Here is a 14,985-nt window from a genome sequence, read left to right on the forward strand (position 1 = left end):
TCCACAACAAACTCAGTCACCACAAGCAGCACTGTGTATGTGTGTGTTTGTGCCTTGTACATTGAGGAGCATTCCTCCCCCCCACCCCCATTCCCAGGAGTGAGTTCCCTGGCTCCTGAATGCGGCTCTCTGGACCGAAGGGCTTGGGGAGCGCGCGTTGCGCCACTTGGGACAGGGTCACGGCGGCTCTGGCTGGCTGGCTGGCTGGGGAGGTGGAGGTGGAGGTGGGGGTGGGGGGGGGGGGGTGTGAAAACTCTGGGGAATTTCCGAAGCAGCTTCCGTGTTTCACTGAACGGCGGGCCGGCGGGCGGGCGGGGGCTAGTGACAGGTGTGAAAGTGTGTGGCATTCACATTGAGAGTTTCCCCGAGTGAGACAGAGGGAGCTCACAGCTGGAGACGGGGGGTGGGGGAAGAGGGGGAAGAGGCGGCGGTCTGTCGGAAAATCTGAAAGTAAAATGCGAGCCTATCACTCAGAACAGTCACGTCTCTTTGAGAGCGAAGAGGGGAGACGCCATGCGCAGGACGAGCTATGAAGTAGTAAGACACTGAGCGAAGATGGCGTATATACAGGTAGGTTTGGAACATTGGAAGGTAATTTTATAAAAACTGCCTCCAGTCTTTATCTGCAAAACTGGCAATTTTTTCTGCCTCCTTAAAGCAACAAATAAAGTGCTGAGAATAAACTCGCCTGGGACCTACAGTCACATACAAAACAGGCTCTGGGAACATTTTTTTTTTGAGGAATTATCCTTGGAAACATTTGGTTTTTCTCGCTTCCCCAGGTCCCTGCTCGCACACTGGGACTCGCTGGTTCACAAATTGCACCGTTTCTTGGGGAAAGTAACTGTTGCTGTTTCTTTTTTTTAAACAGAAATGCTTTTCAAAATGTCACGTCCTCTCTCTGTCTCTCTCTCTCTCTGTCTCTCTCGCTTTTCACCTTCAGGTTTTTTTTCAATACCTACTCGCGATCGGGCGATGCGTCAGCATTCTGGCCGCAGTTTCCATAGTGACAGCCACAGCTAATGGAGAAGATAACATTTTCCTCTTAAAGACCCTGGCGGTGGCTGTGGCCAAAATCTTATCTCCTCCACACTCCGCCGGCCGTGCACAGCCGACTCTTGCTTCACATCAGCCTCGCATTTCCCCGGGTTCATTTGCAGGGGCTGTGCTGTTGTAGGATTTGCAATGCTGTTGGGACAAGTCTTTCTTTATTAAAACACTAAACTGCTTTCCTTCTGTTTTGCTCCATTCCCTTCTCCCTTGTGGCTCTCTAAAAGGACAGTTGGAACCAATAAATCAGGTAAGCATTCCCTTCTTAAACCTTACCAATGGAAAATAAACCTCGCTGTTAATAATAGTGACCCCCCCCCCCCAGCAGCTCTAAGATGTGATAAGTTTCCTTTCCTTTTATTGTTACTTTAGATAAAAGCGCTAGGTAAACGCTCCTTCCGCTTTCAGGTTATTTTCTTTTATTTAATGTTTGTTTTTTTTTTGTTTTGCTATCTGTTATTAACAGCCAGCACCAGAACGAAAGTCAGCAGAAACCGAGAGAAAATAATCTGAGACTGAGAGCAGCTGCCTAGGTTTGTAGGTCCCAGCAGCCTGTAACCCCTAGGGGATTATGTAAACTCGCTGCTAATTCCTCTCTCCTTTCTCCCCGAGACACAGGGGTTTCTGTCTAGAATCTCAGATTTCCTTCTGTGCAGATGGACCTGCCGGAACTGTTGTCAGAAGTGTTATGACTGTGGTTGCTGTCAGTCCAGTGAAGACGAGGTGGAAATTTTAGGACCGTTTCCAGCGCAGACTCCGGCGTGGTTGTAAGTCTCATTTTAAATGTGTTTCCCTTTTAGCATCAGGGACGCAGCAGGTCCAGTGCACACCACGGCAACCTGCCTGGCACTCAAGTGCATGGACTCCAGATTGTGTTTGTTGTTCGGCTGTTGTCAGTCATCCAGTTTCTCATTTATGTCCTTGACCAATCAAAGGCACGCGTACATCCTAATGTCTATCCCGGGATAAACCGTGTCCACAGGAAAGTGCAGACAGTGCAGTCCGGCTACCCTGCTGCAGGGAGCAAGATAACATGACACCAGCAACCGCAAAATGCCCACACCTTGTCCTAGCGAGGGGAAGCTGATTAGCTGTGATGCCAAATTTGCCACGGTCACAATATTATCAAGAGTCAGGTTTTATATAAAAAAAAACAACCCCGAAGGAAACAGCGGGAGACACATTGTGAACCAGCTGAAATGAGTAAAGATAGGTTTATTTTAGTCCAGTGCTAAATACAGAAAGAAACTGGAAAATTTACCAAATTTAGCTGAAATTATGTGAGATTTGAATAGGCTGAAGGACAGAATTGATGTTAAAGTCGATGCACCACGTAACTTTTTGAAAGAAAAAGTCACTTTTGTGGCCTTGGATGATTATTTAAATAGAAACAATGCGCAGGGTTATGGGGGAAAGGCAGGAGATTGGCACTAAATTAAATGCTCAGAGAGCTGGTGCAGACATGATGGGCTGAATAGTCTCCTGCACTGTAACAATTCTGTAATTTAACTGAATATCTCAGAGGCATTTCACAGTGAGTAGAAAATGTTAAGGGGGGGGGTGTGGGGGGTGGGTGGTGGTGCAGGTGCAGATGGGAGTTAGCAGAAGTGGTATAGAAACAGAAAATTTACAGCACAGGAGGCCATTCAGCCCATTGTGTCTGTGTTGGCCATCAAAGAGCTAGCCTGCCTAATCCCACTATCCAGCTCTTGGTCTATAGCCCTGTAGGTTACAGCACCCCAAGTCCATATCTACACACTTCTTAAATGCAATGAAGGTTTCTGCCTCTATCACCCTTTCAGGCAGAGAGCCAAAGTCACATTCAAAGGGATAAGTTTTGAGGAGAGTTTTGAGTTAACAATATGAAGAGGTTCAGAGAAAACTCCCCAGCTGGAAGAATGCTCTGGCAATGATGATTAGCGGAGGAGAGGGGAAGTATACAACAGACGGCAGCTGGAAGGTGTGAAGGTGTGTGATGGGAGTCACAGCTGGAAAAGATTGCAGAATTAGGATCATGAGGAGATGGAAACCGTGATTATTTATGTAAAAAACAAAAAGTGCCATGTGTGCGTGTGTATGTAGGTTTCTGCCCCTGTGTGTGTTGGTGTATCTGTGTATAATGTGTTGTTACGACTGGTCCCTGGCCGAGGACCCTGATTTGTTAACTTCCCGAATGAGACCCCAATTTTATTATGGTCCTGGGTGAGGAAGAATGAGCTGGCTCCCCTTTATTCGACTCCCTTAGTTGGCCGCAACAAGGTCAATTTATAAGGGACTCCTCTCTCTCCCCACCCACCCACCACCCCCCCCCCCCGTGGATACCTTTCCCCAGTCCAAGTGAATTTATTTTTTGGAAGGAGCCAATTTAACCTCAAGAGCTTCTTGAATCAAAGAGTAAGTTTATTAGTTACTAAAACCCAAGAAAATATAATAAAAACACACCACACTTTCACATGGATCAGAAATGGGAAGTTAAGAGTCTAAATAAAGGTTGTTTTTAAAAATGAATCAGTCTCTGGCTTGTCTGTGAGGCGTAGATGGTGATACATTGCGGCTGTTAAGTTAGGTCATGCCGGCAGAACTGCCTTTGGCAGTTCCACAGTTGGTTTGGAGACATTTGGTTCTGCAGGGTAGCTGAAGAGGCTGTCCTATTTCCTTTTTGAGTGTGGCTGTTGCTGAACCTTACCCCCAGCAACAGAGAGAGAGAGAGAGACTTTGCCTGCAACTGCAAGGGTGACTAGTTGGTCTTCTTGTGCTGTCACACTCTCACAGCGCACACTGCACTACTCTGCAGCTAACTTATTAACCCTTTTTTTCCCTGTGTATCCCTGGAGAGGAAATAGCCACCTTGCATTTTTATCAGAACTATTTACACATTCTATGATATAAATCAACAGGAGTTGGATTTTTGGTGACTGCAGTCTTTTGTCTCTGCAACCACAGGAGATTAAAGTTCAGTCCTTTGCAACTTTCCTATCTCCCTTTTAATGTCTCTGCTTGAAGAAGGTCATGAAAGCTTTTCAGGTGTGACATTCCATGTTGTCTTAGGACAGGTCTATTAGTATAATCTACATAGGAATTTTCCAGAAAGTGGTCAGTTTATATTATCAGTCATCTCTTGCTCAGTGTCCTTGCTTGTATTTCTTTAAAAACACACATCTTCCTTAAAAAGTTCAATATGCCCATAAACAATTCATGGCAGTAATCGGTGTTGCATGACAGTGTCGGTCCTGTGTGTTTATAGGTTTTGATTGTGTGTATTTGTCTACATGCCATTGTGTGTATTTGTCTACATGCCATTGTATCGTCAATCATTAATAATATTCTTGTTTCTTGCACGTTTTATGAAAACGGACATATACTTTTAAAATTCTGTATGTCCACTGGTACTTGCTACAACACATGTTAAACAAATGCATTTAACAACTGATGTAAAAATATAAGTTTGTTTACGTCTACATAATTAGTTCCTGAAACGTAATTCTATATTTACTCTGTTATATACTTACATAAAATATTATTCTGAGAATAGGCTGACTATTATGTAACATGTCCAGCAATATAATGACATGTGGAAGGAAATTCATCTTATTTATTCTAATATTTTGTGAAAGAAATCAGAAAAAGTGGAGATGTGAACTGAAATGGTTCAGTAACAGAAGCTAGCTGAAATGGATTTGGTGAAATGGACAAATGCACCAAGATCAAATGTTCATTCCAGTTCAGCCCAAAGTTATGCTGGAACAGAATGTTACTTGAGGCATTGCATTCTCATGTGATGCAGGTATCCAATATACTAGGATGCACTTTGTGACTCGTGCTGCACTTGTGTAGATTTTGGTGGAATAGAGGTGTGGCTACAGTAGTGCTCACTGGAGAATACCGTGGTTAGTTTTCTCAAACTCATGTCAATTCAAACTAAAAATGTTTAAATGATGATACATTGATTGACACAGTTATTTATAACAACATTAACTTTGAATAGGACTGTGTACCTCAACTTTCCCAATACATGACATTCAGTGCTGCCTGTCTGGTTGGAGCTGTATTTTCTGAGATTCTGCAAAAAGATAGATGTTATATATAATAAAGTAGGAATTACTCTGGGCTCAATTTTGTGTCCAGTTTCTACCCCAATTGGACTGTTAATGATGCCTCAAGGAGTGTGACCTCATTTAGTTTTGAGAGTTATACTGCTGTTTTAAATGTTGTCAGATAAAAACTGTGCAGTGAAGTTAGATGAAGAAAGAGGAGACGAACGATAGATCCTTGATGGACTCCAGAGGTGACAACGCAGGTGTTGGAAGAAAAGCCATTGCAGGCAATACATTAGCTGTGGCTGGATCCAGAAGAGTGGAAGCAAAAACAGGCAGACCCACTCAACTGGACAAGAAATGTTGCAGGAAGATTCATGGTCAACTGTGTAGAGAGTTTGAGAGAATGAGGAGGGATGATACACCATGCCCACAATCATATAGGATGTCATTTGTGACTTTGATTAGGGCTGTTTCAATGTTGGTGGTAGAGAGATAGAAACCTGATCAGAGTGTTGTAAGAGAGATGAGTTTGAATTTGGGATGTGACATGTTGGAGAGAAAAAGCAGGTTCGAGATGGGTTGCTAGTTTGCAGGGACATGGCTCAAAGGAAAGTTTTTTTGAGGAGGGTTGATGAGAGCAGGTTCAAAAGGGAAGACAGTATTTAAGGGGAGAGAGCCGTTATCATTATTGGCTAATGTGGTGGGGATACCAAGAAGAGTAGTTGGGAGGTCAGCCGTTTGGTGGGAATAGGTTTGAGAGAGCGGTGGGGGGGGGATCTCTGACAAGATCTTAGAGAGGATGTAAGGGGAGATAGCAGATAAGCTAGAAACAGATGCATGTTTAAAACTAAAGGTAGCTACAACATCTTAGCATCAGTACTAGGTGAAAGTGCTTTACACTAGCGCTACAGTTATAATGTAAATGCAGGTTTAGTTACAGAGAAAAGCTTTCTTACTAATTCTGCCCTAATTATGTTGTTTAAAGACAGACACTCCTTTGTAAATGTAACAGAAATAAAAGTGGTCCAATGAATTCAACTCAAGGCTACATTGTAAAAGTATAAATTTCAACATCTGTTTGAATCCTTTGCTGTCATCATAGAAAATGCTCCATTAGACCAAAGTGAGTTTAGGGAAAATGACCAATAATGCCAAATAAAATCTTAAAGGCAGCACCTTATTGGTTGAGGTATTTTGCAGCACAGTATAGAATAGGATCCATCGTAAACATACCTCAAACATAAAAACTTTTTTTTAAATTAAACAGATTAAACGATCGTAACACTGTCCAAGAAGCAGATGTCGAGAATGCTAACAACAATCCTCCACCAACTCCCCAAGGCATCTCTCCTGACAGAAAGAGTTCCTCAGATACATCACGGTCCAGCTACAGCTTTACGAGGCGAATTTCAAGTAAGACTGAGATGCATTAAATGTATTTCCATTTACATACTTTATTCAACGTAGAAAGACAGGAACAGGAAAAGACCAATGAGCCCCTTGAGCCTGTTCTGCCATTCAATTAGATCATGACTGATTTGCATCTTAGCTCCACCTACCCACCTTCATTTTGTAAGGATTAATTCCTTTGCCAAATGAGAATCCCTTGCTCTCAGATTTGAAATTTTCAATTGATCCTCAACCTGAACAGCATTTTGTGGGGGGAGCAAGTTCCAGATTTCCCCACACTATTGTGTTAAAGTGCTTATTGACATTACCCTGGACTGGGTTAGCTTCAATTATAAGCTTCTGCTCCCTTGCTCTAGACTCCTCAGCCAGAGGAAGTAGTTTCGCTTCATCTATTCTATTAGATCCTTTTATCATCTAACACATTTCAATTAGATTACCCCTTAATCTTTGAGACTTGAGGGAATACAAATCTAGTCTATGTAACCTGTTCTCATAGTTCTTTTAACAGGAGTAAAGTTTCAGATTTGGCCAAGGATTAGCTGACACCATATTATTCTAAATAGAATAGGCAAACATTGAGGTGAGAGCTGAAATATAAGGGCTAATGTTGAATAAGGAATTATTACATATGATATTGTTTCTTTCACATTTCAATGACAATTACACTACTTTGTGCAGAGGGTGATAATTTTATTCTTGATGTCTGATGTGTCCTCTGCAAGATGTATAGTGAATAATGGATACCTGGGTATGATTACATAAAAATAATGGATATCTTTAAGCGACTATATACAAAGAGTAATGATATCTCAGATTCTTCCACAAATAATAAGAGATATCTAGGAGCGATTAGTTAGAGAATAATGGAAACTGAGAGCATCTATATAAAAACAACAGATAACCCAGAGAATTACATGAGGTCATTGGAACTTAGTAATTAAAAGCAGCAAGTAGTTCTTATGGAATCGTATCCTTTAAGACTGAAACTCATGCAGTTTACAGTTAGAATTTATATTCAGGGATGAGTTTTAGGGCTGATTTGATGAAGTTCTGCTATCCATGCAGAGACTGGTGGTGAGTGGTAGGCATAAGTTTGAGCTTGTGAAACTTCATCACCTGACTCACTGAATTTAGTGGCATGTTATTTCAAGTGGTGTAATGACACATTAAATTAGTCCTTACAGCAGGTCCCTGGTCATGTCCCTTACACTTATAAAATGGGCCTGGCCTGCCTTGGAGAGTTTCTTAAAGTAAAGTTGTCAGGCTGTTGTTGCAATTGAAGTTTAGATTTTTGCTAGGATCATCTTGTATTTTTATATTGAAGACCTTGCATATTTCTGTTTCCTTTTATATTTCTGTCTTTTGCTGCTGCCTTTGCACAGTTGCATTTTGCCTGTTAATTACTTTTTTATTCCTTTTTAACACCAGGTCATTTAATAATATATTTGGTGCCTCAGGAAAGATTTGAATGTATTGCAATTAATATAGCCTTGAAGAATCTTCTGCAATGTTTCTGTAGAAGGATAAGGTGGCCTCTGAGTTCTTCAAAAAAAAACAGAGGGAATGTTGGTAATTCCACTTCAAAAACATTTAATTGATTGTAAAGAACTTTGCGATGTCCAGTCACCGTGAATGGCCCAAACAGCTCCTTTCCCTATTGTAGAACAAGAACCAATTTCTATGGGATGAGAATGGTAGAAAAAGGAAACAAACACATCCTTCCCCCAACTTTCACTCACCAAACTCCAAGTCCTCACTCAGTTTGTCAGCTGCACTCCATTTGCCTGCACCACAGGTGTGAGTTGTAAGGTCGGAAGGATGTGAATCCATTTGAGTTTTCCATAGAACTGCAGAGAATTGGATGACAAAGACCAGTTCTGGAGGAGTCAGTGCCTCCAGGTCCAAAGGCAGCTCACAGTGTATTCACTCCTGCATGCTCCAATATCTGTGTTTCTAAATCACAGTAGTCCCAGCTGGAAATGTCAGAGGAGACCAGACTTCAGTTCACTGTAGAGACAGTGACTGAACCATAGTATCTACCTCAGCCTCCCATAATAACAGCCACAAAAACGACTTGGTTCTTGCCAAAGCTGTGACGGTCATAATACATTAAGTTTCTGTGCCACAAGATCCTTTTGGGCTACTCCATGAGATACCTTCCAGGTGCCAGTCTGTGCTTCATATCTGTATAAAGCAAATGGCTGATGCCTGAGGGAACATCAAAGATTCCATGGCACCATTTCAAAGGAGAGCATTGATGTTTGGCCTGCCGCCCTGGCCAATAACTCGACTAACATCGCTAAAAAAAACAGGTTATTTGGTCATTATCACCTGGCTAAGCTTGATGTCAGTAAATTAAAGGTTTCTTACATTACAACAGTGACTATACTTCAAAAGTAATTCATTGACTGTAGGAAAAGCAAAATACTACGGATGCTGGAAATCTGAAATAAAAGCAGAAAATGCTGGAAATACACAGCAGATCTGGCAGCATCTGTGGAGAGAGAAAAAGTTAACATCTGCACAGGAATGCTGTGTTTGGCTGCGGTAGAGAGCTTCAGTTGGAGATTGGTGACTGAGGGAGTTTAAGGGTTAAATTCAAACTAAAGTCTAGTCTTTGATTAATTTAGCAATTAACTAAAAGTTGCTGTTAGGGTTGGAAGAAGGTGAGTTTTAGACCGGAGAGGAGAGGCCAGGCCAGCGAGAGTGGTATAAAAGGGCACAAAAACAGAGGCCGACACTGGAGAGGAGAGGGTTACCCTCAGAACCTTCAGGCGGTGGAGTTTGAAGTGCCGTCATGATTCAAAAAGTGACACGACGTGGGAGAGGCAACCGATTGTTAAGTAGGATCAGATGAGTACTTCTACTTCTATTTTTATTACTAATTAAACTGCTGCAGTCCATTAGCTTAAACCAAATAAGGTGAGGGCTTTGGACTGTAGTGGGAGTGTTTGCGGAGTGAAAGAAGGCCCCTAGCATGGTTAGCATTCTTTAAAGGGAGTAACTAATGAGCTTAATCTAAAGGGATGTCATGGCAGCAGAGCTCACACCCGTGATATGCTCCTCCTGCGCTATGTGGGAAGTCATAGACAATTCCGGTGTCCCTGGTGACCATATGTGCAGGAAGTGTGTCCAGCTGCAGCTTCTGGCTAACCGCATTTCGAAGCAGGAGCTGCGGGTGGATTCACTGTGGAGCATCCGCGATGCTGAGATTGCCGTGGGCAACACATTCAGTGAGGTGGGCAACACATTCAGTGAGGTGGTCACACAGCACATAAAGACTGAACAGGCAGAAAAGGGATGGGTGACCACCAGGCAGAGTAGAGGGAGGCAGGAGGTGCAGGAGTCCCCTGTGGCCGTGCCCCTCTCTAACAGATATACTGGTTTGGATACTGTTGGGGGAGAAGACTTCTCGGGGGAAGCAACAGGAGCCAAGTCCATGGCACCAGGGGTGGCTCTGCTGCACAAGATGGGGAGGAAGAAGAGTGGCAGGGCTATAGTGATAGGGGAGTCAACAGTAAGGGGAACGGACAGGTGCTTCTGCAGCTGCAAATGAGACTCCAGGATGGTAGGTTGCCTCCCTGGTGCCAGGGTCAAGGATGTCTTGGAGAGGCTGCAGGGCATTCTGAAAGGGGAGAACGATCAGCCAGTGGTTGTGGTTCATATTGATACCAACGACATAGGTAAAAAAAGGGATGAGGTCCTACAAGCTGAATATAGGGAGTTAGGATGTAAATTAAAAGGTAGGACCTCAAAGGCAGTAATCTCAGGATTATTACCAGTATTATTTAAATGGTGATATATTGGGAAATGTGGATGTACAAAGGGATCCGAGTGTCCTTGTACACCAGTCAATGAAAGTAAATAGGCAGATGCAGCAAGCAATTAGGAAGGCAAATGGTATGTTGGCCTTCATTGCAAGAGGATTTGAGCTCAGCAGTAGGGATGTCTTGCTGCAGTTATACAGGGTGAGACCACACCTGGAGTATTGTGTGCAGTTTTGGTCTCCGTACCTAAGGAAAGATATACTTGTCATAGAGGGAGTACAGCGAAGGTTCACTAGGTTGATACCAGGGATGGCAGGTCTGTTGTACGAGGAGAGATTGGTTCGACAGGGCCTGTATTCACTAGAGTTTAGAAGAATGAGAGGGGATCTGATTGAAATATATAAAATTCTAATAGGGCTAGACAGACTAGATGCAGAGAGAGTGTTACCCCTGGTTGGGGAGTCTAGAACCAGGGGCCACAGTCTCAGGATACGGGGCAGGCCATTTAGGACTGAGATGAGGAAACATTTCTTCACTCAGAGGGTGGTCATCCTGCAGAATTCTCTACCACTGAAGGTTATGGAGGCCGGGTCACTGAGTATATTCAAGAAAGAAATGGATAATTTTTTAGGTATTAGGGGCATCAAGGGGTATGGAGAGAAAGCAGGAATGTGGCAGTGAGATAGAGGATCAGCCATGACCATATTGAATGGTGGAGCTCGAAAGGCTGAATGGCCTACCCCTGCTCCTAGTTTCTATGTTTCGAGTCCATATGGCTCGATTCTTCAGAGCTCTGTTTCCCTCTTCATAGATGCTGCCAGATCTGCTGAGGTTTTCTAGCATTTTCAGTTTTTTATATCACTGATTGTGGTACTTTGGGATGTCCTGAAGTTGAGAAAAAATTTAAATAAATGCAAGCCTTTCATTTTTCTTTTTCATAAAATCTAAAATCTTAAAAAATGGGACAGGAGTAGGCCAATCAGCCCATCGAGCCTGCTGCTCTATTTGATAAGATCGAGGCCGATCTGATTGTGCCTTAACTCCACTTTCCTGCTGGTGCCCCATAACTCTTACCTCCCTTGTCAATCAAAAGTCAGTTTTCCTGATGGAAAAGACAATCCAAATGGTAGTCACACGGAACTATTACTGCCAGCAGGTTTCCAGAAGTTGAGGACATTATAAATGGTACCCATGTGACCAACAAAGCTCCACATGTCACCCCCAGTACCTACATGAGCATGATGGGATACCACTTTATAAATGTTCAGATGATGTCACACCACACAAATGTCACTTTGTAAGTTAATAGCGGTGATGCGTTTATTATGCAGCAGTCCATGGCTTCAGCATCATTTAAAGATTCCCAGAGAATGAATGGATGACTCCTCGGAGACTGCAGCTACCCTTTGCAGGCATTGCTAATGATTCCAGTTAGGAACCGTAACACCGTAGCAGAGCACTTAAGAAACCAAAAGCCCATGTCAAACACACCACAGGGACACCGGAATAATAAGTTGATAGCCTGAAATGCTCAGGAGGCATGGTTCTCTGGAGCTCAGCCAAAGTTTACAAAAGCATCGCCACTTAAGGCATGCTGGACAATTTCTGTATTTAAACAGGAGCGAGCATGCAACAGCATGGAACGGGTATGGATGGAGCTACAAGCCCACAGGAAGGGGCCAATGAGAAGGGACTGAGGTTGATGTGGAATTCTGTGATTAAGAACTACATGTGATGACCATGAGAGGTGGTCCAACTTGTACAATTACTAGCACTGGACACTGTGGAAGAATGGCCAGCGACCTGGAGGTCATTGAGGAAGAGAACTTTACCAAGTCCTCTTGAAGAGGTTGTCGGGCTATTGGATGAGATAAAAATGGATGAAGGGAAGGCACCAGAATGGTTGGCAGAACATAAAAGTGGACAAGACAACCAGTTCAAGTGGAATGAACCCTAGGCTGCTGAGCAAAGTAAGAGTAGAAATTGCAGAAGTGCTGGTCAACATCTTTCAATTCTCCTTAGATACAGGGGTGATACCAGAGGGCTGGAGGATTGCAAATATTACACATTTACTTGAACAAGGGAGAAGTATAAACCTGACAATTACAGACTGGTCAGTTCAACATTGGTGCTGGAATATTAACAGTCACTTGGACAATAAAGGAGCACCAGCTCGGATTTGTTAAGGGCAAATCGTGTATGTCCTACTTAATTTGAGTTTTTTGAAGAGGTAACAGAGAGGGTAGGTGTGGCAAAACAGCTGATGTGTTTATGGGCTTCCAAAAGGCTTTTGATAAAGTGCAACGTAATAGATTTGTTAGCAAAGTTGAAGCCCATGGGATAAAAGGAGCAGTAGCAGCATGGATACAAAACTGGATAAGTGATTGAAAACAGAGTTGTGGTTTGTGGCTGTTTTTCAGGCTGGAGGGAGGTACACAGTGATAGGCCTCAGGGTTTCAAGGCCACTGCTTTTTTCGGTGTTCATTAATGACATGGACTTGGCAACACAAGGGAGGACTTTGAAATTTGAGGATGGCACCAAATTTGGCAGTGTAGTAAACTGTGAGGAAGCTAGTGATAGAGTTCGAGAGGACAAAGAGAGACTGGTGGATGGAGGGATACGTGATGGTTAACATTCAAGAGAGAAAAGTGTGAGGTGATACATTTTGATAGGAAGAATAAGGAGGGACAGCAGAGCTAGATGGCACCATTTTAATGGGGTGCAAGAACAGAAAGGTGTTTGTAGACAAATCTTTGAAGGTGGCAGGATAGTTCGACAAAGCAATTAGAAAGCTTTATCATTGAGAGGGCAGAATCTACTGGGCCCCACGGAGGTGAGTGAGGAGGCGAGATGGGGAGGAAACTTGGGAATAAGCAGGTTCCCACCTCTCTTGGTGAGGTTGTCCTCCCATAGCCTGTCTGCTGTTCCTAATTGGACAGGGCTCCTGGAGGTGTCCTGTTAATCAGCGGCCCTGGTAGCATCGCACAAGCGGGTGGCTTTCATCAAGATTGGGATCCGGAAATGGTCTCTGTCCTTGTTTAAAAACGAAAGCAGTAAGATTCCTCCCAGAAAGTTACGGTAAACCCATATAAAACACTGGTTCACCCCCATCCTGGGCACCACACTTCAGGGGGAAACTGAAGGCTTTAGAAAAGCTGCAGGAAAGATTTACTAGCATGGTTAAGGATGAGGGCTTATAGTGATTAGATTGGACTAGAGCTGGGGTTATTCTTAGAACAGAGATGGCTAAGAGGAGACAAGCTGGAGGCATTTCAAATCGTGAAGAGCTTTGATAGAGTAAATAAAGAGAAACTGTTTCCTGGCCAAAGAGCAGATAACCAGAGGGCACAGGTTTAAAGTGATTGGCAAAAGAAGCAGAGAAGATGTGAGGAGAATATTTGTAACGGGTGGTTAGGATTTGGAAAGCACTGCCTGATATTATTATTCAACAATAACCTTTAAAAAGGAATTGGATAAATAGTTGAAGGGGGAAACGTCGCTGGGATATGAGGAAAGAGCAGTAGAGTGAGGATAATGTGAATGCTGCTCAAAAAGCTTGGTGCAGGCTTGATGGGCCCAATGGCCTCCTTCTGTACGACATTGTTCTATAATCTGCAAGAGAGACGTTCACAGGGGCACCTTTGTGGGGCAACACCCACAATGACCGCAACTTACCAACAATCTCCCGACCAGATCTGGCAACAATAGTCTAATGCAACAAGGTTTGAATTTCACTCTAACACCAGGCATGATGCTCACGAGAGAATGTCGTTCAATACATGTTTTGTGGATGCTTTGAGGTGCCCCAGCTAGGCCACTAAGATGCCACCCACTCCATGGTGTTTTCTTGAGTCCCTCTGACAGGAATGTCGTGATGTTGGAAGCTCAATGCTCGCTATTCTCTGCCAGTTTCTGCAGACTGCTCATGGTGGCAGAGACTATGTAGAGTTACATCTCTAGCGGCCTGAAAGGATGTATCAAATGCGGTTTTGTCCTGCATCAACTCCCATCTGTAAGCAGAACATACAGGACACCAATATCTTGCCCGTATCATTGACGGGAGGTGTGATTTTGCAGCCTGCATGGCCAGATCTTTCTTCTACCTTACTTGCTGCCTTCAGTCACTGTTGCTCAGCTGTGAGTTGTGACTCAGCCAGTGCACCTTTGTCAAGCTCACACACTATAAATTCCTCAGGTCTCAGGATCCTTGCTGATTTTGGAAGGAAGTAGGGTGTTTAACAAGTTGTTATGATGAACTTGGTCTTGCTGCACTTTGGCAAGATCCAACGGCAGAAAAAAAAGGCAGATGATTTTGAACGTAGCCCAGGATAATGCCTTAAAGAGAGCCAAGAATACGAAACATGTTATGCATCCTGCAACTGCTTAACCAGCACTGCATTCTTGGTGCCATTTCATTGCTAACAAGGTAGAATATACAGCTTCTGCTCATATACTGTCACTGAATATACTGTCACTGAATATACTGTCACTGCTCCCTTCAACCTAAACTTTGAAAAGTTTACTCGCTCCCATTGCAATTATGCCTGCCATTTTCCTCTTACATAAACAATGCTGTAAAAAATGCATAAATGCTCTCTACATAATACCTCCTGGCCAATATTTATCTCTCAATCAACGTCACCTAAACATATTATCTGGTTATTATCTTATTGCTGTTTGTGGGATATTGCTGTGTGGAAATTAGATGCTGCATTTCCCA

At 43.3% G+C, this 14,985-nt stretch overlaps 1 protein-coding gene across 1 annotated transcript in view; it reads left to right on the forward strand.

The window, feature by feature from the left end:
- Positions 1-443: 443 nt before the first annotated feature.
- The window catches only part of syt17 (synaptotagmin XVII), a 78,987-nt gene continuing 64,445 nt past the window's right edge, over positions 444-14,985 (forward strand). Inside the window, exons 1-4 of the mRNA XM_041206710.1 lie at positions 444-570; positions 1,283-1,300; positions 1,669-1,817; positions 6,355-6,500. Coding sequence (XP_041062644.1) covers positions 556-570; positions 1,283-1,300; positions 1,669-1,817; positions 6,355-6,500 — 328 coding nt within the window. The 5' untranslated portion in view covers positions 444-555. The remainder of the gene's footprint in view (positions 571-1,282; positions 1,301-1,668; positions 1,818-6,354; positions 6,501-14,985) is intronic.

The sequence above is a fragment of the Carcharodon carcharias genome, chromosome 15, assembly GCF_017639515.1.
Source record: "Carcharodon carcharias isolate sCarCar2 chromosome 15, sCarCar2.pri, whole genome shotgun sequence".
NCBI classification, from domain to species: domain Eukaryota; kingdom Metazoa; phylum Chordata; class Chondrichthyes; order Lamniformes; family Lamnidae; genus Carcharodon; species Carcharodon carcharias.